The following is a 23204-nucleotide window of genomic DNA, read 5'->3' on the forward strand; positions in this document are numbered from 1 at the left end:
CTTTCAGGTCATAGTGAGAACTAAGAGACAAGAACATGGGCTGTTTTCAGAGGGGCCGCTGGTGCCTTCCTGAACCAGGATGCCCTGGGGCCACCTCACTAGCTCAGGTTTACTGTGAAGCAGGAAGTGGCGGAGTGACGTCTCTCCAAGCTTGTTTTCAGGCCTGCTTCAGTGCCTCCCAGGAAATGTGGAGAGAGCCGGGCCCACGGACGCAGCACGGAGCTGGCTGCTTGCTGTGTGCGGTTTTGCCCAGTGCAGCTCCGTGTTTCCATCTGTGGTGACCCGTCAGATCCCAGTCAAGTGCATGGAGCAGTGAAAGGGACCTGGGGGGACATGGCCTGTCTCTTCTGAACTGGTCTCCAGGCTTTGGCCCAGTTTGGGTTTGCACCTACATGTTTACTTGTCACAATTGACATCTTTTTTTGGGGGAGGGGCAGGTAATTAGGTTTAGTTACTTATTTATTTTTTGGAGGAGGCACTGGGGATTGAACCCAGGACCTCGTGCCTGCTAAGCATGTGCTCTGCCACTTGGGCTATACCCTCCCCCCATAACTGACATCTTTAATATTTAGCCTAAATTATTCGGAACCCTGAACCCAGAGATGCTGGGTGTTTTATGTGTTTGCTAAATCCTCAGATGCCCCCAGAGTTCTGCTACTGTGGTTTGAAATGTGTCTGCTAATGCCTTTTGTTCTTAGTTACTCTGGTTGAACAAGAGTCAACCTAAAACATACTTTTTCTTTGAAAATTGGCCTCGTTTCCTCCTATGAGGAAAGTGTTTTAAACCCAGTATAACCGGGAAAATTTAGCCACTGTGTTTAAGTTGTGTTATAACAAATTGTGCCCCTGAGCGACTGGTTTATCAAGTAAGATAATCGAGCGGCTGGTGTTGGCGAGAAAGAAAAGGTATTGGAAAGACATCTTTACCTTTAGCCCCTTAAGTCATGACCTCACCATATCCTGCAAAGTCCTTGATAAGTGTCTTCAAGTTGGATTCATTCTGGAGATAGTCCTTCCTTTGGGAGCTTTGTGGACTCCGATTTGAGAAGCTGTCAGCTGCGTCCTGATGCCCCCAGCAGGGGGCAAGTTCGTGGCAGCCGCAGTGATAATTCCCCTTGCACTTCTGCGAGCGTCCCTTTCACTGGGTCTGCTCTACTGGAGGGCAGAGCCAGGGGTTAGGTGCCCGGCCCTTCGAAAATCCATCCGCCCACCTGTCCTACAGGTCTAGAGCTGTGCCAGCTTGTGAATTAGAAAGAGGGGGTCCGTCCTCTGGGGGAGTGGGGAGATGCATCCCTGCCAGGATACACGGCTTGGTGAGCAGAGCGTGGGCTAGATTTAGCTCCCACTTGCCTTTCTTTTCTAGTTGCCTTGTGCAGTGCACATCATGAGCAATGATACATGTGTCCCTGATGGGGTGCTACCCCCTACAACTCTTTAGAGACCTCTTTTTATTGGTTATGTTTCTCTCCTATTTCTTCAAACTCTCTCTCTCATGATCTGGAATTTTATACGTTAAGTAAAAAGGGAGGAGGGAGTATAGAAGGAAAGAAAAGACGAGGAAACAACAAAAATTTTTACCTCTGTCCGTGGGTATTATCTTTCAACACCACTTTCGATGTCTCAGCAGAGTGGCTTTCACCTGCCCCCGCCCTTCTCCGTCTCTGTCTTCTCCACCAGCGTTTGCCCCCCTCCTCCCTCAGGAGGGCTCTCGCCGAGGCCTCCCCTCGTGGCCCAGAGCTGCAGGTGCTCCCCAGTCCTCGGGCTGCGTTTTGTGCTGTTGGCCACACACCTACTCCTGGTTTCCCTTTTTCTCTGCCCTCTGCTTTCCCATACCCTGACTTCTCTTTCCCTGTGCGGACTCTGAAAGTCAGCAGGTCTCCTGGAAACAGGTCGGGCCTTTTTCTCTCTCTCCTCATTCTGTGCTCTCACCCTTTAGGACCACTCCGTCCAGATGCTGGACGTCCCAGCACCTGCTGTTGGTCATGCCCACAACTGTCACCATCTCTGAGAACCATTCCCGCCTTCCACCCTTCCTTCCTCCAGTTCTGATGTGACCTCCAGGCTGCTGACTCCACCGTCACTACCGGTGTTGAAGTCCTGCCAGCATCAGCCTGGGATCCTGCAGTGGTTCCTCTGTGGGGTCCTCAGCTCGCTCTAAATTCCCACCCCCTTGGTCCCGTACGGTCTGTGGAGTCCGACTCTGGTCCTTGCTCCTCCTCTGGGCCTCCCTGCTGCCCTTCAGGGGGCCCAGAGCTCCTGCCTCGGCTGGCAGGCCCCACAGGGTCAGGTCTGTGCTGCCTCCAGGCCACATCGCAGACCTCTGCCCCCTGCATCCTGGGCTCCGGCCTGGAATCCCCTCACTTCCCGTCTGCTCACCCCTCAGGTCTCAGCACCATGTTCCTTCCCCCGGGAGCCTCTGTGACGTCCGGGACGCAGTCTTGGGACGCACACCCTCCACACGTGCCTTAGAAAGCTCTTTTTAGGCACATACTTCACTGAGACAACCGTTCAGGTTTGGCTCATGGAATAGAAGCTAATCCCCTGGCCGTGATGCAGTGAGTCTTTGCCCTGTGTCTGCAGTGCCCAGTGTGTTGTCTGGCACACAGTAAGTGCGTGTGAGATGCTTTTGAATAAGTCAGAGGGACTGTCTAGTTGGCGAGAGGGTGGGGTTTCACCCGCTGACAAAGAGTCAGCTGTCATCAGTGACAGGACTTCCTCCACCTCAAGTCATGTAAACCTTTGCAGAGGACAGGCAGCAGCTGGAAGACCGGGGACCTCGAGGGACAGGGAGTGAGATGTGAGGACCAGAAGCAGCCTCAGATGTGTTCCTTATGTGTCCCCATCAGATGTCTTCTGGTTCTGCTTAGAATGAAGGTTATTTGTGGATAAGGTCTGTGGTTTTCCCATGCCCTCTGCTGAGTGCAGGCTGCCGAACTGAGCAGTGGCGCGTGGTCCCTGCCCCTTGGAAGCACGCATCTGGAGGAGGACCAGCGGGACACAGGCACGTACTCACGTGCACGCACGCGCGGTAGTGGTGTGAGTGAGGATGGGTGCCATTCTGTTCTGATGGGCAGGTGGGGTCCTGCAGAGCTGAGTGAGCGGGGAGCAAGCAGGCCAGGCCAAGCAGGGTGTGAGGTCTCAAGGTTGGAGACCCTGACCTGCCACCTGATAGTGACAACCTCCCTCCACACCTGGGAGAAAGGCATGGTCCCTGGAAATGTCTGACAAACAAGCAAGTTTGTCTCCTGTGCTTGACTTGGTAGAGGGTCTGCTTTCTTCCCTCGTATCATTTGGTTGCTGCTCCAGTATTTTATACAGAATTCGATTCTCCATCAGCTTTGCGGAGGGAGGGCATGGCCCGCACGGATCTCGGGTTCACCATGCTCTCTCCAGGGCGTCCTTGCGTCTTGTTTAGAGGCTTTGAAAGTCATTTTCCCCCTTGGAGAAAGGAGTTGAGTGGCGGCCAGAGCATCTGTCCCTCCTTTGCTGTGATGCTGTGAAACAGAGGGCTGGGGCTGCCCTGACTGCCGCTGTCCCTCCTGGTCGTGTGGGTGACCCGCTGGTGGCCCCCAACTCTGTGCTCCGTGCCTCCTCTTCTCAAAAGCCCAGGTGCTGCCGAGAAGCTGGTACCTTCACAGGCCCGTGAAGCTGTGAATATACCTCCCCAACCCCATCCTCCTCTGCTATCATCCTTCGTGGGAGAATGCAAAATGATAGCCTTCTCAATCCACTCCCAGAAAAGTGCCACCTTCTGATTTATCTTAAATGTGTATCAACTCAAAAGAGTCGTCCGTCCTGGGTGGAGGTGGCACAGAACGGCTCTTAATGCTTGTTCGCCGGCAGGCTCCTCCGGGGCGAGATTTGCATCCCAGCTAATGGGATGCAGGTAACTCCCCTGTGCTGGCACCTCTTCCCTGGCTGCTCTCCTTTTTTTCTCATCCACCCACGTTTTCTCTTAAGGTGTCGAGCTGTGAATGAAAAGTCACTCATTCATCAAAATTGATGTCGTGAAAACGTCTTCTAAAAACGTACAAGACATAAAGATGGACAAGATACAGTGTGACTCATGCAACCCTTGTTTTTCTAGGTTTGTGGGTAACATTGAAATTACTTCCTGGAGATATCCATCAGATCAGGAAAGAATTTCCTCATTTAGTGGACAGGACCACAGCGGTGGCTCGGAAAACGGGGTTTCCGGAGATAATCATGCCTGGTGAGAACGGACTCCTTTCACCCTTCTGAGCGCGGGATGGATGCGGCCGGCGTGGGGAGGTTTCTGTAGCTGGCTGTGATGGGTGCCGTTGATGCAAGGGCTCGGGCAAGCAGAGGGTTGAGGGTGGAAACCCCAGCATGGCCTGGGTCATCCCTGCAGGAGCTGTGGGCAGCGTGACGGCTGACCACCCGGCTTCAGGTCGAGGGGAGGAGGTTTCTCCTGGGAGGGCTGGTGTGGCGTGCCTCCTGGCCATATGGTGACAGGGACAAGGGGATGAAACAAGCACCTGCCAGAAGCTCAGCCCTGAGACCTTGAGCTGGGTTTCTGTCACCAGCTGGGGTCAAAGCCGTCATGATCAGAAGCAAACCCATTGCTGTTCCTTGTTCTGTAGTTGCCCTTAATCGAGATGCCCGCGTGCATTCACCTCCTGGGCCAGGCAAGTTACCTGACCTCCCTTAACTGTGGTTTCGTCATCCGAAGGGTGAGAACAGTAGTAACTCCTGCCTGTAGGGCTGGCTGGAGTTGGATGCTCTAGGGTGTGAGTAACAGAAAGCACAAGGCAACTCAAATGGCTGAGCCCTGAGGGTGTTTGTTGGTCACGTAACTGGCGACCAGAGACAGAGCTGCGTGGTCAGCCTGGACCACGGGGCTGCATTCTTCGCAGCTCCCTCTGCTGGGCTGCATCCTTTGCATGTTGACTTTATCCTCTGGGGACCAGTCCTGCTGGCTTCCATTTTCTTCCCACATCCCAGTGTCCTGAAGAGGACAACGTGCTTTTCACCCAGTGTTTCCTAACAAGGAAGCTGAGTGTCACCCCGCCTGACTGCTCAGGTCCCTTGGGGACCCTGGACAGCCATGGGCCAAAGTGGTGGCATATGTACATTGGCCACTGGGACCTCTGGGAGTGGTCAGCTCCTCCCAACTGCAAGGGTCGTATGAGGGAGATGGGGACACACTACGCATGTCTGGATGGACATCTGGTCAAAAGAAGGGAAGAGGAGCAGAGAGTGACAGCCCAGCACATAACCTGCCAGAGGTGAATGCACAGGTTCCACGACTGGTGCGTGTGAATGTCCACACCTGGTACCTGCTCAGTGTGTGGTAGTTACCATCCTGGTGTGGCCCCAGCCCAGTCATGGGTTTTAAGCTTATTAAACTGATAATGAGATCCCATGGTACGGTTAATCTCTGGTATTTACATGTGACTTTTCGGTTTCTAAATAACATTCGTGTTAATCATCTGCTCTGATTCTGTTGAGATCTTGGGATGCATGTTAATATTTATCCTTGACATCGATGGGATACTTTTTGGTTTGCAGGTAACGCTCACATGAGTAATGTAGCTTGATCCACATACAGATCTTGGAAGCCTACAAATTGGAGTTGAACTGATTCCCATCAAGATTAAGCCGCAGCCTAAAGTCATGTGGCTAATGAGCGGTGGAAATGCCGCCAAACCACCTCACAGTTGAAGTTTTCCTGCAGCCTCCTGTTATAGGGCTCTGCTGTCTGTCCACAGGCAGAGCCAGCCACTCAGCGTGCCTGTCGTCACGTGTAGCTTTGTTTAGGGCGTTTTAGGGACGTGTTCTTTCTACTCCCTCTGCCTTTCAGGGCTGTCGTGGGTCATTGTCTGTTCTGTCTGTTAAATCGACGTGAAAGACATCTGACGTCGGCTACGCTGAATCATGGTGGTTCACCTGTGTAGGAGGAAAGTGGGACATCACAGGAAGAACACAAACTCATGGCTATCAAAGGGGAAAGGCGGGGAGGGGTAAATTAGGGGTTTGGGATTTGCAGATGCAAACTATAGTATACAAAAGAGATAAACAACAGGGTTCAGCTGTAAAGCACAGGGAACTATATTCAATAGCTTGTAATAACCTTTAATGGAAAACAATATGTTTATATATAACAATTACTATACTGTACATTGGAAATTAACACATTGTAAATCAACTATGCTTCAGTTAAAAAAATACTTCATGGCAAAACACACTAACCATCAGAAAAAAAAAACCTGTGGAACAGCTATTGCTTGAACGCATCAAGTCTGTTCTATATGCAGCAGATTAATTTGGATGTCCTAGTGGACATGGTTTGCATTTGGATTTGAGATGTGAGTTTATGAATGAAGATAATGCCTTCACTGTCCCGCATTTATCCTGGGTGACCTTGGGGTATTCCCGTGTGCAAAGGGAAAGACGGGAAATGTCTAGTTCACTCTGGTTGTGTTTCCCTTGTAATTGGTCTAAACCTCCACAATAATCTCATAATAGATTCACGGGGAAACTAGACAGCTGACCACTGTCCTGGCCTGTTGCATGTGCGGAGTCAGGCGTTGGGGTCCCTGGAGTGAGCAGGCCTGGCTTGGGCGAGTCCCCCGGGTTCTCTGTGGGGGGTGGTCGCTGGGAGGCTGTGGGTACCGCATCTTGCCCCCTAGGGGAGAGACGCCTGCCTTTAGCCTGGCAGAAACCATGCCTTGTCCCTTCTGGTCACCTGGACGCTATGGAGACATGCTTCTGTCTCCTTTGCGCAGCGGGAGAGCTGGCCATGTCAGCCTTGTCGCCGGTTCTCCAGGCTTCCCAGGACCCACTGGAAATCCCAGGGTCTTTCTGAAGGATCCTGGCGGGGAAGCTGGGGAGATGGCTGGAGGTTTGGGTGGCTTCCAGCTCCTCCCGCCCCAGAATGAGAACCCTGCAGCCCAGGGGTATTTGGTGAGAGCCTCTGGTTTGTGCCCATCTGTGGTGTTGACCTTACTTCTGGGATGGAGTAGCGGAGAAGGAGACCATGAGGTGGGACCACCCCCTGCCCTGGCACGTGATGCTTCTCTAGCTGATGAGGCTGTAGGAACTTGTTGGAGCTTTTTGATTAGCGATTTTGTGCTTTGACAGAATTTCCAGGCGGAGAGGTTGCCCGGAGTACCTTGCCTGATCGGTAAGGCCATTTAGCTGTGAGTGGCCCGGGAGGCTCATGGCGTGTCTGAGGTCACACAGCTCCGTGGTCAGCATCGGTGATTGCCGCCCGGCTTCCTTTCGCGGCAGTGACTGAAGCTGTGGTAGCAACCCACTGGGATTATTATAATAATGATTTTTAAATGAAAGCTGAATTTAATAGTTGGATCCATGAAAGGCCAGAATAGAGCACTCTCAAAAGCAAAAGAGGAGCAAGAAACCGAGGGGGTTTGTTTTTCTTCATGGATCCTTGTTCTTCGCCTGGAGCAGGTCGCCTACTGCGCTTGACAAAACCGTTCCCCGTGTCGCCCGTGGGAGAGCAGGTGGGTCAGGCGTGGGAGGCGGCCAGACAGACAGCAGAGCCGCCGTCACTGGGGAGCGACGCTGCCTCTAAATCACGTTGCTAACGAAGCTTGCAGAGTTTCCCCAGTCGGACCATTACCAGGGGCTTCATGTGTTCTCAGTAGGAAGAAGTGTCTTGAGCTCATTTGTTGTGTGATGTTTTTTGGTTTTTTGGGGCACAGTTTAAGGCCCCATCTTCCTTTAAAATGTGCAGGTCTGTTCTGCTCCCTGCGGCCCCATTCAGCATCCTGACAGCTGCCCGCCAGGAGGAGAGAAGCTCCTTTGCAGGAAGTTTCTCTCTTGACCCATCTCTAGTCCCCAATCCTGGGGGTCAACTCAGGACATTGGCCTGTGGCTCAGATTCTGCTTTCCGTTCAGCTCCTTAGTGGAAGGAAGAGGAGGCCAGCGTCACACGCTCTCCTCGGTGTGCCAACTGATGGTGTGATGTTCTTTGGCTTCTGAGACGCAGGTGCCCACAGCTGTGCTCCAACATGGGGTGATGTGGGTTGCCTGGATGCTAGGGGGCTGGGTCGGCGCAGACCCACTGGCAGCATTCGAGTCTGCGCCCAGCACGGGCTGCCCGTGGGGTGCAGGCGCTCCTCTGCTCAGGTGAAGAGCCAAGCAGATAATTAGGCGCCGTGACATCTTCCTCTTTCTTGCGAGTCTTAACAAAATTGCTTTTGTCATGTCTTTAAACGCTGAGGCTATTTGGGAGAAAATATTTCATAATCATCTAATCCAGTATTTATGACCCTCTGCTAGGAGAGGTGGTGAGTTAGACACTTCGGCAGAATTCACGGTTACACTATGAATAACGGATTGGTTTTGAAGGCGTAATCCCCCCCCCCCCCCCCGCCCAGGTGATGTTCGAAACGACATCTACGTAACACTGGTTCAAGGAGATTTCGATAAAGGAAGCAAGACCACGGCGAAGAACGTTGAGGTTACAGTGTCTGTTTATGATGAAGACGGAAAGCGGCTGGAGGTATGTATGCATCGCTGCGAAGTTCACTCGGTAGTGTTGGAGTTTCCAGGTGTGCGCCTTGGTCTGCTACAGAGCGCGGAAAGACACTAGCCCGTTTCTCGGGGGGAGCCTTTGCGCTTTCCTCTCGTGCTCCCCGTGCCTTCGAGGGCTGGTTTCCAGCGGGTCCCGGCAGCTGGCCTGTGTCAGGACATCTCTGGGGTCCTGACCACCTATTTAGCCACACCCTCTCCTGGTGCCCCGCTTGCCGGCATAAACCTGAGGCTCAAACAGCACAGCCACACTGGAAGTTCAGATATTGTTCTTGGCATCTTTTGAGACATGAGGAAACAGGCCCAGAGAAATCGGTCGACTTGCTCAGGGTCAGAGTTCATGAGAGGTGGGACTGGGGTTTGAATCTGGGCCTCCAACTTGGTGCTTTCCTGGGGGGCGGTGGTTGGTTACCGAGTTCTCCTACGTGGCCACAGCAGCCGGCAGGGCTGGTGTCCTGGGAGGTGTTCAGAGGCCGTGGCCGCCCGAGGACCAGAGGCTAGGATGCCCGGGCAGACGTCCCTGCCTGCTGCCGCTCTGTTGCCAGTCCCCTGGGCCGCGTGGCTGAGCGCAGTGCCCTGTGTGTGTCCCTGAGGCTCAGCTGTTGCAGGCGGTGGGGCATCCTTTCTCTCCGGGAGGCCCGTGCCCAGTCTCTCTGGAAAGAGGCGGTGCTGCCAGTGGGCCTGACTGGAGTCGCTCTCCTTCGAGCTGAGTGGTCAGTGTTTACGGCTGGACGAAGGGGAAGGGGTGCTTCTTGGTCTGTTGCCCTCGCTCTAGCCCCTGAGTGAGCCAGGCAGCTCCCGCAGGCCCTAGGGTTGGTGTTATCAGACGTAAAGGCATGAAGGATGGAGGGCTTTGGCGTCCCTATACCGACTAGGGAACCTTCAAGATCTTCAGTGTCTGAGATCCTGGCTCTATGCTGACGCGGGCTCCCGACGGACGTCCTTCCGTGGCAGGGAGCATGTTTGTTGGCGATGGGGTGCGTGGCATTCCTGGAGTGCTGCTGCTCCTTCTGGCTCATTTAATGGGGTGGGAGGAGAGGGGGATGTATGCAGTGTCAAGCTCTATGAGGTCTGATGTGAACTCTGTATACCCTCTTTTAAAGCACGTGATTTTCCCGGGCGCTGGTGATGAAGCCATTTCAGAGTACAAGTCCGTGATTTACTACCAAGTGAAGCAGCCGCGCTGGTTTGAGACCGTTAAGGTATCCTTCACGTGGTCGTTTGATCCCACGGGGTTGACGATGTGACGCTCACTGGTACCCCACCTCCCACCCCGCCAGCCAGCCCGGGGCTGCCCGCCAGTGGGCACCCTCAGCCGGCTCCGTGGCTCCCTCAGCAAAGTCGTTCAAGGTTGCTAAGGAACCACACTGGCATTTCTTGGAATACATTTAGTCTCATCTCCTTTTGGACATAAAAATAGGACTTTCATGGAGACAAATGACAGAGTCCTTTACAGATAGCTATTGTCTTTCTCTTCCCGGGTCTGTTTTATGTGTGGCATGCTGTCTTTACCCCAAATGTAACAAAAATAGAGATGACAGTACGCGGAGGACATCGCTGGGGAGGCGGGTCCTGTCCCCGTGGCACTCCCTGCAGCCCGCCGACGCCCCCACGCAGCCCGCACTCCACGGGCTTGGGTGTTGGAACCCCAGGCCGGCGGTTGGCTCTGGAATACAGATGTTAGCTCTGAGATTAGGGACAATGTTGGCTTGAAGGCAGCACGCATTTTTTTCTTCTACTGTAAGTCACAAAAGGACAGCCTTCCTCCTGCAGCCGAGGGCAGGTCCCCGCCGCTGCGGAGGGAGGACAGACACCTCCGAGTCGGGGCTAAGAAGGGAAATGGCAACTTGTAAAAATAGACTCTGGAACAGTGAGGATCAGGATGTTCAGAAAAAAACCCCACCGTCTCGCCCGGGCAGCTTGGCATCCTGGACGCTTGGTATTATCTTGTGTAAATTTTCAGAAGGCGTTTGCCTTGGGGAGACTCCTGTAGGGGATCAGGTGTGACTTTCCCCACCCTGCAGTGTCGCCCTGTGCAGGGCGTCTCCAGCAGAGTAAGTCCAGTCCCGCGAGGAGGTGCTGGCGGAGGCGCTCACTGCCCTTTCTGTTCCGCAGGTGGCCATCCCCATCGAGGATGTGAACCGCAGTCACCTCCGCTTCACCTTCCGACACAGATCGTCCCAGGACTGTGAGTCACCAAGCACTTTGCTCCCCATGTTTTTCATGCACTTACTCACTCCAGATGGTTCTAGAACGAGGTTACCTAACACCGTGAGGTCTTGACACTTCGGCTCGTCCCCTGCCCCCACCCCGTGACCCTGTCCCTAGGAAGCGTTGTGGCCTCGGTTTGAGCTGATCACAGGAGAGCTCCATTTTCTTCTCGCAGTTTTCCAATGAGATGCTACGACTAACTGCTCTCCCCTTTGGTTTCCCCTCTCCCCTCTGACTTGTAATATGGTGCCGTCCGGCAGAAAAGTTGCTGAGACACAACAAATAGATTTAAAACATTGGCTCTTAATGCTCTTTATGCTGGGCTGGGGAACCTCGAGCAAGACCTCTCTGTCTTTGCCGGTGGCCACGGGTGCCTGGAGCTCAGGCCGACCTTTCCCCGTGGCTGTTGGTGCAGCCCGGCTGTGATGCTGAGACTTTCGGAGGAAAGAGCTGGTGTTCGAATCACTCACGTTGCAGGAGGATTTATTATCGATGGCTGAAGTTTATCTCATCACGTGTGTTGAATTCACTGTCTGCTAAGGGCATAGGCCTGGGCTGGACACTAAACAAGATGCCCCAAAAGAAAGACACGCCTCCTGGCCTTTGTGGTCTGTATCCATCTGGCAGTGGGCTAAGATTTGGGAACATAAGTGACAATCAGAGTTGGCTACTGTTGTGTGTGGCGGCATCGAGGGAGGGGGTAGTCTGGGTGGGCGTGTTTGTCACCAATGACCCCGTGGGGGCCAGGGCCACACAGATGGGGGTCCTCAGCCCTGGCTCTGTGTGTCTTTAGCTTGAGGAGAAGAATGCGTGGTGGGGTGGGTCTGGATGGCCAAGCGAGACGGAGGCGGCTGTTGCCTGGCAGAGAATAGGGCTCCGCGGAGCAGCTGCTACTGGGATGGTATATGCATCCTTCTCCCTGTTTCTGGGGGCCTCTCCTGCGCCCTCCCCTTGGTGGGGAGCCTGCAGAGGCGGGGTGAGGAGAGGAGCCTGGGAGAGTGAACATGTGAGGGAGGCTGGGAGCTGGGGGATGTAGACCCCTGTGTGGGGCCGGTGAGAAGCGTCGCCCCAATGATAGTCACTCTGGGGTGTCGGAGAGGCTGGAGGTCTACAGAGCTGGTGGGTGGAGTGTGACTACCAGCTCGAAGCTGTGTGTGCAGCAGGGTGAGGCCGGGAGGTGGCTGAGCCCAGGGGTCTAGAACAGCGCGGGGTCTGTCAAAGTAGGTGGGGGTGTGGAGGTTGGAGCTGGGTGGGGATTGCGAGCATCCTTTCATCCCGTCCTGTCTCAGTGTTTCAGCAGAACAGGGGGCCGGCTAAGAAGGGGTCGGGGCTGAAAAAGAGTGGGAGGTGCTGGGTGTGAAGTCTGGCCAGCTGCGGAGCAGTGCCCACCTTTGTGCCCTTGCCTGAGGGCCAAATCCAGGCCGCCAGGCGGTGGGCCGGGAGCTGTCACTGTGCAGGGCACTTTGGATGGGTGCTGATGTTGGACATGGACACCCACTCATCCACTTAACTGACACTCACTGCGCTCCTGCTCTGCCCCCGGCACAGCGTCTCACTCCTTTATTTAGATCGGTCCCTGCAACAGTCCCGTGGGTATCGGCGTGCTCATCACTTCCCGCATTAGAGGAGGAAACTGAGGCTCAGAGACCCGCCCCCTTGTGTCCCAAAGTCCCCTAATTGTCAGTGGCAGAGCTCTGGTTCGAACCCCTGTCCCTGTGCCTAAGCATTCACACACCCCGGCCTTGGGGGAGGCCACTGCCGGCACCTGGTGTTTGTTTAGCACCTGCTGTATACGCAGCTCACGGGGAGAGTTCTCTCCTCTTGCAGGACTTAGGCTGGGGTTGAGGAGTGAGGTCAGCTTGCAAGAGCCAAGTGGAGAGCGGCGGCCTGGGCGCATCCCCTGAGTTAGGCAGAGGTGCGGGGCGGGCAGAGTCGGGTGCGTGAATAGGGGGGCACTCTGGGGCAGGTTTGTCCTCAGCCGGGTCCTGCAGGCCGGGGTGGCACAGGTGAAGCAGCAGGAGGCACAGCGTGGCCGGGTGGGCTGCAGGGGAGGGGCGGGTGGGGGGCCCGCCGCAGGGCAGGGAGGTCCAGTACACACGGAGGGCTCGTCTCAGACGCACCCCCCCTTTGTAGCAAACTCGTCCTCTCTGATTGATTCCACTAGGTCAGGAGGGGTCTCTTCTGTAGCCTTTTAATTTTAAAATCCTTGTTTTTCCTGTTAGTTTTAAGTGCTCATTATAGACGCGAGGCTTTCACCCTCTATACCACGACACATTTGCACAATTAGTGAAGCTTCCCCGGCCTCAGTGTGTGGGGTCGTGGGGAGTGTGATGCTGACGAAGCCCCGAGCTGTCCGCGGTTGGAATGAGGGCGGCCGCCGGGCCTCTGCGGGTGCTCCGGATCAGAGAGAGAAAGAACGGGGCCACACGGCACGCCCTCCCCGCCGCCCCCAGCGAAATCTGACCTGCTTTCCCCGTAAAGGAAGCAAGTGATGAGATTTCTCACCCTCGGACCTGTCCTTGGGGTTGGAAAGTTTGGTGCTGACACTCTAACACTCCTCTGCAACTTGTTAGCAATTCCAGGCGCATCAGCTGGTGTTTCACACGGACGAGAGCAGCTGTGAGGCTTCCGGGTCCAGCCTGCCGGGAGCTGAGTTTGCCTTGCTGGTCGGGGCTGGTGGGGTGGGCAGCCCCCCAGCCCCAGCCCACTCTCTGGGGCACGTGGCCGTCTCCTGTGGCCCCTGAGCTTTTGTAAATTTGTTGTCCGCCTTGCAAAGACCGCTGATGACCATGTAACAGAGGCAGTCCATTCCCTGGATGCGAATATGCAGGCTGTTTATAAAAGGTGCACTTTTAAAATTTGTGCTTCTTACTGAGTAGGATCAGGGAGGCCGTCTGCTGGCAGCGTCGGTCCCGAGTCCTGAACCACAGCTGCTTTCACAGAGACAAGTTTTACTTGTTTTCATGTCAGTCCAGACTTAAAAGGATCCCTTCTTTCTCATCTGAGCCCTGAGATGTTTTCCGTTTTCTAGAACTGTGTTACAAAGTTCTTTTCTCAGTTCCTAGGAGACAGCATTTTTTTGCTTTTATCCTTGATTTTTGGTGGGTCCATCACTGATTCATCTGTCTAATTAGCTGGAATGCATTGAGCACCTACTGTGTACCAGAGATGGATGGACACCAGGAGTGCAGAGATGAATGAGACGTGGTGTCTCACGCAGCGGCGTCTCAGTGTAAATACCTTGAGCCCCTGACCCAAGGTGGCTGGACGTATTGCTCTTTGCCCTCTGACCTTTCACCTCTAAAAAGAGAATCTGGGACATCTAATTTTAAAGGTGTCTTCTAGCTCTGAAGCTCAGCGTTCCCATGGTATATTCAGCTGGCATCTTGGAAAATTCATCACACATCCATTTCTTCAGTCCTGACTCCTTATCTGTTCTCTACCTGGCCTGGCGCCTGCCCACCTGGAGCCCTCACTGCCCACACACACCTGCCACACCGGCTTTCGGTCCCACTTAGGGCCTCCGTATTTGGCATCTCTTCTGAAAGGTTTACATCTCGGGTCCTACGTGGCTCGGCATCTCAGAGAGACCCTCCAGCCATCCAGCCGATCGTCCTGTTCCCACCCTCACCTTTTCACAAACCACCAGCTTTTGTTTTCTTTGTTATCTGAAAGAACATACATGTTGGCGTCACCCCAACTAGAGCAAATATTTTTCAGGCAGCTAATGTAAGGCAGGTGCTATTTCACGCCCTGGGGAAACAGCAGTGAAAAAGCACACGGCGTCTCTTGTGTGCCAGAGTCCAGTAGGTGAAACTAACAACAAATCACAAATACACACACACACACACACACACACACACGCACACGTTACAGGCCTGGTGATCTGGTAGTGATAAGGACTGTTGCCACAGGCTGGGTGACTTAAACAACAGGGATGTACTGTCTCAGTTCTGGAGGCTGGGAGCCTGAGATCAGGGTGGCAGCGTGGTCGGATTCTGGGGAGGATCCTCTTCTAGTTTGCAGACAGCCGCCTTCTCTCTGCGAACTCACGAGGAAGAGGAGAGCGCTGGCGTCCCTTCCTCTCCTTATAAGGCCCCCCTTCTGTGGGGTCAGACCCTCATTTAGCCTTAAGCCCCTCCTTATCGGCCTTTTCTCCAGTGCAGCCACATGATGGGTAGGCTTCGGCATCAGAATTTTGGGGCACAATTCAGCCCATGGCGACTATGAAGACAGATCGGTCAGTTGAGGGGAAAGAGTGTGATCAGGTTACTCATGGACTCTTCTGGGCGGGCTGGTCACTTCGGAGCAGGTGACAACTTCACCAGAAACTTGAGTGAAGTGAGGGGATGCATCTCACAGGCAGATTCTGGGGGAAGAACGTTCTTGCAAAGAGAATGAAACTTCACCTTCCAGGGTGTCGCCCACCCGGAGCTCATGTTTGTGGATGCTGTGAGGTCGGGGTCCATCTATTTTGCTTTTCCACATTGACGGTCTGTTTCCTTAGCGAAGGGTCCGCCCCTTCCGGGCGGTCGTGTGCGATGGCCTGTGTTCGCACATCCTGTTGGTTCCGTTGGTCTGTGAGCCCCCGTGTTAAAACCACACCACCGTCATTACCACCCCTTCACGGTTACTCTTGGCCGTCCGTATTGCAGGCTTTCTTCCACGTTCCTCTTCAAAACCACCCTCCTCCTGTTGGCCCTTTACTCTAGAATCTGTCTCTTTTCAGGTTCTACGAGGAACCCTTCCCATGAGATTTTGATTGGAGTTGCTTTGAATTTACAGATTAATTTGGGCACCGTGGATCCCTTTAGGATAGGCGAACATCGTCTGTGTCTCCGTTTATTTACGTGTTAACATCTGTCCATACAGTTTCATGATCTGCTTCAGACAGGCAGCCCCCGTAGCGTTCATGATGCTGTCTTGTTGTGACAGCAATTGGAATGATTATTGATTTCTCTTGCAGCCAAGGACAAATCGGAGAAGATATTTGCCCTGGCTTTTGTCAAGCTGATGCGGTACGATGGCACCACTCTGAGAGACGGGGAGCACGACCTCATCGTCTATAAGGTACCCCGTCCTGCTGGCACAGCCTTGCTAACATTGCTAAACGTTTCAGACCTTCCTGGGCTTCCTGGCCTGAGCGGACACCTCCCATCTTTGGGAGGAACCTACTCTCCGGCCACATTTAATTATGCAGATGAACATTTCAGATGACCAGCTTTTTTGCTGTTCCTAATGAGAGAAAGTGGTGTGTGTAATAACACATGAGGTGCTGTGTTAAAAAAATGCTCTGCGACCATGAATTAATCTCCAGGAATAAGGGAGATCATTAAAATAAGCAGTTTGGCAACTGATAAAGAGCAAATATCATGCTGGCTAAAAGGATTAAGGGTAACAAGGGGTAGAAAAAATGGCACGTGCTTGTGAACAGCCTCCGACATGTTGCATCGTTAAACCCACAGGCTGAAGCCAAGAAGCTGGAAGACGCCGGCACGTACTTGAGTCTGCCCTCCACGAAAGCCGAGCTGGAGGAGAAGGGCCACTCGGCCACGGGCAAGAGCATGCAGAGTCTGGGGAGCTGCACCATCAGCAAAGACTCCTTTCAGATCTCCACACTCGTGTGCTCCACCAAGCTGACCCAGAATGGTGAGGGCGGGCGTAGAGACGTGCTCACCCCGGGAGTTTTCGCTCCCTCAACCCCGTCTTTCTCATGCTTCCTGCTGCACGGAGGAGGCCTCTGTCAGTGCCTGGACACGGCCTGCGAACCATTCACCCATCCCGCCGTGGCGGCCCGTGTGGCTGGTCATGAGTGAGGAGAGAGGGGGTGACACCCATTCTGCTCTGAAATTCACATCCCGATTGCACGCTAAGAATTAACCTTAAAGAGAGATCAAGCCACGGATTTACTTTTTTTATTCTGCTCTAATATGCTATAATATTCATACTCTTTTTTTAAGAAATTGAAGTCTAGTTGATTTACAATGTTGTGTTAGTTTCCGGTGTACAGCAAAGTGCTTCGTTTATGCATATACATAAATATCCTTTTTCAGATTATTTTCCATGTAGAGTATTACAAGATATTGAGTTAGTTCCCTGTGCTGTACAGTAGGTCCTTGTTGTTTATCTATTTTACATTTAGTAGTGTGTATCTGCTAATCCCAGACTCCTAGTTTATGCCTACCCCCACCCCTTTCCCTTTTGGTAACCATAGTTGTTTTCTATGTCTGAGAGTCTATTTCTGGTTTGTAAATAAGTTCGTTTGTATCTTTTTTTTTTTTTTAGATTACACATATTAGGGATACCATCTGATATTTGTCTTTGACTTACTTTACTTAATATGATGATCTCTAGGTCCATCCCTGTTGCTACACATGCCATTATTTCGTTCTTTTTTATGACTGAGTTATATTCTGCAATGGATTTACTTTTATAAAAGCTTCTTGGTCAAGGGATGGTGGCATGGTATAAAGGAAAATTCAAGTGACTTGGAGTCAGACCAAAGCCTGGGGCTTGAGCCCTGGCCCTGTGCTAATTGTAACCCTGGGAGTGACCTTGAACTGGAGGCTCTGAGCTGATTTTCCTCATCTGTGCACGGGTCACAGCGCCTGCCTCTGTAGGAGGGCTCTGTGAGCACCGCGGGAGCTCTGGGTGTGAGGCCCCCACTCTCCCTGTGTCTCCCCCTTTCCCAGCTGTTCATTAAGGTAATTGCCGATTACTTTTAGTTTAACAAGTTGGTTTTGATGACATTTCTACTTCCCTGATGGTGAGGTAAGGCCCCCCTTTTGCCGATGCACTCACCCCAAGTGTGGCTGTAACACAGCATCAGCTGGTGCCCGTGGCCCTGGCTGCTCTGCGTTGCTAACGCTGTTTGTGGCCTCCCAGCAGCGCGCCTGTTCGGCCGCGGCTGCTTCTCATTCAGAGCACACCCTCTGGCTGAGGCCGAGCCTCCTGTGCAAGATCCCACATTTCAAGTCCCCCAAAGGTGATGGGCTCACAGCTCTACTTAGTAGCTTTATGCTTTCTCAAAAGTCAGCTTGAAAATCCAATTTTTCCCTCTTAGCCGCCCGACGGGGATTTTGCTTGTTAATGTCTGTGGCTGTCACGAATTGTGTCCCTGGGGGTTGTCTGTACATCTTGGCAGTAGTCTCGGGTTGCCCAGGGGACAGTCAGCATTCGGACTTTAACAGGATAACCACAGGACAGAGGTAACCCCTTGCCTGGAAGGCCCTGCGTCGTGGTGGGGAGCGCGCTGGGCTGGGCGTGCCGGCCCTGCTTCAGCGAGCACCGCCTGCTGTCTGCCCTGCCGTGCCGGGCTGTGCAACCTGCGCTCTTGCCTCCTGTCTCACAGGGGAGCTAGGCGGGGGCGTGGGGGGAGACACGTCACTGAAACGCTCGAAAGCCATCTGGATACATCTCTCCAACGTTACTTTTATCATTTACCATTATTATCAGGGTGCTTTATTGAAGCATCAAGAATGACTGTAACCTGTGCAGTAAGCTCCACAGACAGATGAACGCCCTTCCCTGGGGCGCTGGGCTGTGTGCACGCAGGGGCAGGTCAGGGATGCACAGGGAGCCTGCGTGGTTAGTGCCCAGGGAACGTGCCGTCCGCCAGGTGGGTGCTGGCTTGACACTGGGTTATGGAAAGGATGACCCTGCAGGTCAGATGTTACTCTCTCGATTCGGCCCTGACAATTGACTAGCCTGACGGCTGCTCCACTGCTCTTCTTTAACTCAGGGCAGTGGCAGCCTCTCTAGTGAGTCAGCTCCCGTATGTGGGGCCCTCTAAGTTCTGCTGTGCCGCCATTTTCACTGTGTAGGAAGCCGCCATCCCAGAGCATGGGTTGTATTCCAAAAGGAAGTTTGGAGTGGTTATTAGGGACGTGAATGTATTTTCCCATTAAAACAGTGTTCTGAGTAGCAGTTAGGTTGTGAGACCCACCCACAGAATCCTTCTTAAACCCACATACCCCTGGAGAAGAGGATGGCAAACTAGGACATCCTCAAGGTATTAAGTCACAGAAATCTCCCAGGGGGATGAGTCAACCCCTGCTCTCACCTCCAAGCTCTTTGAATCTCACCAGACGCAGGGTAGTCCCCTCCCTGGAACCGAGGGGCACAGCACCCTGGTCTTGGCAGCAGCTGTTGCCGGGCAACCGGGAGATCCCGATGTGGTGACTCACTCACTAAGAGTCAGGGGGACGTCTTCTGTTGTTCCTTTCACACCAGCCAGTGATTTCTCTTTTTGGGATGGTGGTGTGTCAGGTGTGTGCAAGCCGGAGCTGCCTCCATTGGTGTCCGGCGTCGAGCCCCAGATTCTCCTCTGAGGGAGCCATTTCTCTGAAACCATGATTTGTTACTCCAAAGTTCCATTACTTAGGGGAGAGGGTGGCTGAATTATTCATTGAGGTTTGTATTAAACCTCTCTGTTCTCAGCTTTATGCTGGATGCTATGGGAGATACGAAAAAAAGTAGGAGATGTGGTCCTTTGCTCAGTCAGCTTGCTATGTAATTAGAGAGAAGTCATGGGACAGAATTATTACGGGCCAAAGTGCAGTGGTTTCCTGGGAATGAGACGAGAGGAGAGGACCAGGGGGACTGGCGGGCTGGACAAGCTCCCCCTCCTCAGAGGCGTTTGTCCCTGCTGATTTTACCCAGCTGTATTTTTTCTCAAATTTACAACACAGAGGTAAACGTCAGCCTCGCTCTTATCCAAAGTGCCACTAACTTTGCATGAATGGGATCCAGATTAATGAGTCTCCGTTAAAAAACCGCTGGTTGCAAATCAAAACTACAATGAGGCATCACCTTATACCAGTTAGAATGGCCATCATTAAAAAATGGACGAATGATAAATGCTGGAGAGAGTGTGGATGGAGAAAAGGGAACCCTCCTACATCGCTGGTGGGAGTATACTTTGGTGTAGCCATTATGGAAGACAGTGTGGAGATTTCTCAAAAGACTAAAAATAGACTTACCATATGATCCAGCAATCCCACTCCTGGGCATATATCCAGAGGGAACTCTAGGTCAAAAAGATCATGTACCCCAGAGTTCATAGCAGCACTATTTACAATAGCCAAGACATGGAAGCAACCTAAATGTCCATTGACAGATGACTGAATAAGGAAGTTATGGTATATTTATATAATGGGGTACTACTTAGTGACAAAAAAGAATAAAATAATGCCATTTGCAGCAACATGGATAGACCTGGAGATCGTCGTTCTAAGTGAAGTAAGCCAGATGGAGAAAGAAAAATACCATATGATATCACTCATATGTGGAATCTAAAAGAAAAGAAAAAAGTGGACACTAATGAACTCATCTACAAAACAGAAACAGACTCACAGTCATAGTAAACAATTTTATGTACTGGTGGAAAGAGGGTGGGAAGGGATAAATTTGGGAGTTTGAGATTTGCAAAGGTTAACCTCTATATAAAAATGGATAAAAACCAAATTTCTTCTCTATAGCACAAAGAACTATATTCAATATCTTGTAGTAAACTTTAATAGAAAAGAAAATGAAAACAAATATGTGCATGTATATGTGTGAGTGGGACATTGTGCTGTACACCAGAAATTGACACATTGTAACTGACTGTTCTTCAATTAAAAAAAAACAACACAAAGCCCACTGGTAACTCTTGGAAGGTGGAAATCTCCCTTCGCTTGGGACTGAGAGCATGTTTGGACAGAATGTAGTTTTTTCATTATGTCACTTAGGGTAGAAATTAAAACAGGTTAACTTTCACGATGAATACCGAAAATTTTCAATTCCTGATTGTCTCTTTGATGGGCTGCTGTTGGTCTTCCTGCTGGGCATCATTCCAAGTACTTTCTCCATGTTTTGCCCTTTAATTCTTGAACCAACCCTGATTTAGGCAACATTGTGCCCATTGCTCAGATAGGAAAACCGAGGTGAAGGGACTAGGTCATATACTGGTGGCGTGGCCCAGCTGGTGTTTGAGTCTCCGTGGTCTCTTCCACAGGACACTAGGATGCTGTCCCCTTTGTGTTTTCCTGTTTTTAACTCTTCCCTTTGTCAGCTTTCCTAGGGGGTGAGGTCACAAGTGAGAATGTGTGTTTGGAGCCTCATCGCACGTATGCCTTTTGTGTGGTTTGATCCTCAAATTACAATTGGTGTCTTGAGTTCCCTGAAATTCCACCTATTGTCAAAATTCAATTTTTCTTTTCAGTATTAACTAGGGTTTTTCTTACGGAGCCCATTTCTGGAGCAGAAGTTCATTCCCGATGAGCATAAACAGTAAATTAGATGTGCTTTTGCTGATTGTGTTTTTTCACGTAATGGGATATTAATAGGACTTCAAGTGAAAATTGTGTGGGCACACGTCCTTTCCCAGAGATGTTTTGGATTCTGTCTTCATGGCTTAAAGACGTCTTGCTGCTGTAAACAAATCATTTCTCAGCATCGTCTTCCACACTGAGTAGCAAAAATCGATAAGTTCACTTTGTGATTTTTCTATTAGGAAATAAACATAAAACTGACGGAAGGGTCAGGCCTGGGTGAGGGCAGCAGACTCAGCCTGGCAGTGGTCTCGGGGCCAGGGTGCTTGTGTCCTTTGGGACTGTCGCCTTGCAGGCTCAGTACTTGAGTTTGCCTTGATTGTTTTATATTACTTTATTAAAAAAAAATAAGAATCTGATTCTCAAACTGGGAAGAACCATTTGGGAGAAGCTGCCGGGACAGCCCTGAATGGTGAGTGGCCTCACAGGCCTGCTGCCGCTCCGCTCTGCCTTCTCGTGGATCGGAAAGGCCAGTCCTTCTTTCGTAGGCTCCCAAGTGCCTTTTTAAAGCTTCTACGTGGACATCATTTCATGATAAATGTAGTTGGAAGTAATGAATTCAGCCACACTAGGTGTCAAGTATGTTGCTGGAAAGTAATGAAATATTTGGCTGGCGAATGTTTCCAAATAGGGTTGATTTTTCTGTTCAGAAAATTACGTAGGGGACGTCACATAATACACGAGCAAGGGAGACAGAGTTCTCACTGGGAGGAACTCATTTTCGTTTTCCGTTTCCAGTGGACCTCCTGGGGCTTCTGAAGTGGCGTTCCAACACCAACCTGCTGCAGCAGAACCTGAGACAGCTGATGAAGGTCGACGGTGGCGAAGTGGTGAAGGTAACGAGGGTCGCCCGTCGTCCTGGCTGTCCTGCTGCCCTTCCGTGTACCGTTAGATGTGGACACTGCCTTCCAAGGCAGTACGGGGGCACCTCCCTGGTATCGTGGCTTCAGGTCCAGACCACCGCAGTGAGCAAGTCACGCAAATTGTTTCGTTCCCCAGTTCGTATGAAAGTTACGTTTGCACTGTAGTGTAGTCTGTTGAGCGTGCGGCAGCATCGTGTCTAACAAAACCATGTATACGCCATCGTGAGAAATACTTCATGGTTAGAAAAAATGCTAGCCGTTACCTGAGCCTTCGTGAGGGGTGACTTTTTGTGGTAGTTACACCAAAGCTCACCGATCACAGATCTGTAACAAATCCCATAATAATGACAAAGTTTGAAATACCGCGAGGATTACCAACATGTGACGCAGATGCGAAGTGAGCAAATGCTGCTGGGAAAATGGTGCCAATGGGCGTGCTCAACGCAAGGTTGCCACAAACCTTCGATTTGTGAAACCCGCAGTATCTGCTGAGCACAATAAAACGGTGTCTGACTTTGTGGGGTTCTGGGTATAATCCCTTTAACAAATGTGTTCTTTTGGATGTGAACACATGCCTCTAAGAGACAGACGTCTTGTGGACTCTGGCTGAGGATGACAGTCTGGCTTCACTGTGATGGTAACGGGCTTTGGAATCAGCCAAGTCTTGGGTTCTGGTTCCTCTTCCAGTGGGTCCTCGCTGTGGGGCTGAGAAAGGTTAATAACCCCTTTAAGCCTTGCTTTCCCCTGCTGTTCAGTGGAGATACAGAGTGCCTTTTTTCGAGGGTGGTTGTGCAGGTTAAATGAGATGAGGTCGCTTGTAGCTGGCCCCTGGGAGGTCCTCCGGGAGTTTCCGTATTTATCATTATTGAAACGGAGCAGGACCCTATGGGGCCTTCCCAGGACAGACCATCCCCTCTCCCCTGCCACGTGTCTTCCACCTGCCTCTTGTCTGTAGGAAAACTTTAGTCAAAGAATACGTTCAATCAGAGAAATGAGAAAATAGAGAAACAGAGGGAAATAGTCAAACAAAACAAGATTATCATGGTTAGTCATTAAGGTCAAGGACCTTTAGCTCCTCCTCAGGGGCTACAGACAATGTTCCGAGCCCTGTCCTTAGAGCTGTTTTGTAGACACTGAAAGCCCCACTAGAAGGGAAAAGTTGGCTACATGATGACCAGACTGTTGTCATTAGAGAAGCTGCCACAGTTCCGGGAACTGGCCTCAAAGACATGGGAACAAACTGACCCTGAACTGAAGATTAACTGGACTTAAAGCAATCAAGGTGACGCTGACCAGA

General features: G+C 51.8%; 1 protein-coding gene across 3 annotated transcripts in view; it reads left to right on the forward strand.

Annotated features, from left to right (window-relative positions):
• DOCK1 (dedicator of cytokinesis 1) overlaps window positions 1-23204 on the forward strand; it is a 480997-nt gene that overhangs the window by 81465 nt on the left and 376328 nt on the right. For all 3 annotated transcript variants that reach the window (XM_072972106.1, XM_072972107.1, XM_072972108.1), the window contains exons 13-19: window positions 4088-4213; window positions 8367-8491; window positions 9624-9722; window positions 10636-10708; window positions 15698-15801; window positions 16197-16380; window positions 21783-21880. In XM_072972106.1, the coding sequence (XP_072828207.1) occupies window positions 4088-4213; window positions 8367-8491; window positions 9624-9722; window positions 10636-10708; window positions 15698-15801; window positions 16197-16380; window positions 21783-21880 (809 nt within the window). The remainder of the gene's footprint in view (window positions 1-4087; window positions 4214-8366; window positions 8492-9623; window positions 9723-10635; window positions 10709-15697; window positions 15802-16196; window positions 16381-21782; window positions 21881-23204) is intronic.

Source organism: Vicugna pacos, chromosome 11, assembly GCF_048564905.1.
Source record: "Vicugna pacos chromosome 11, VicPac4, whole genome shotgun sequence".
Taxonomy (NCBI): Eukaryota; Metazoa; Chordata; class Mammalia; order Artiodactyla; family Camelidae; genus Vicugna; species Vicugna pacos.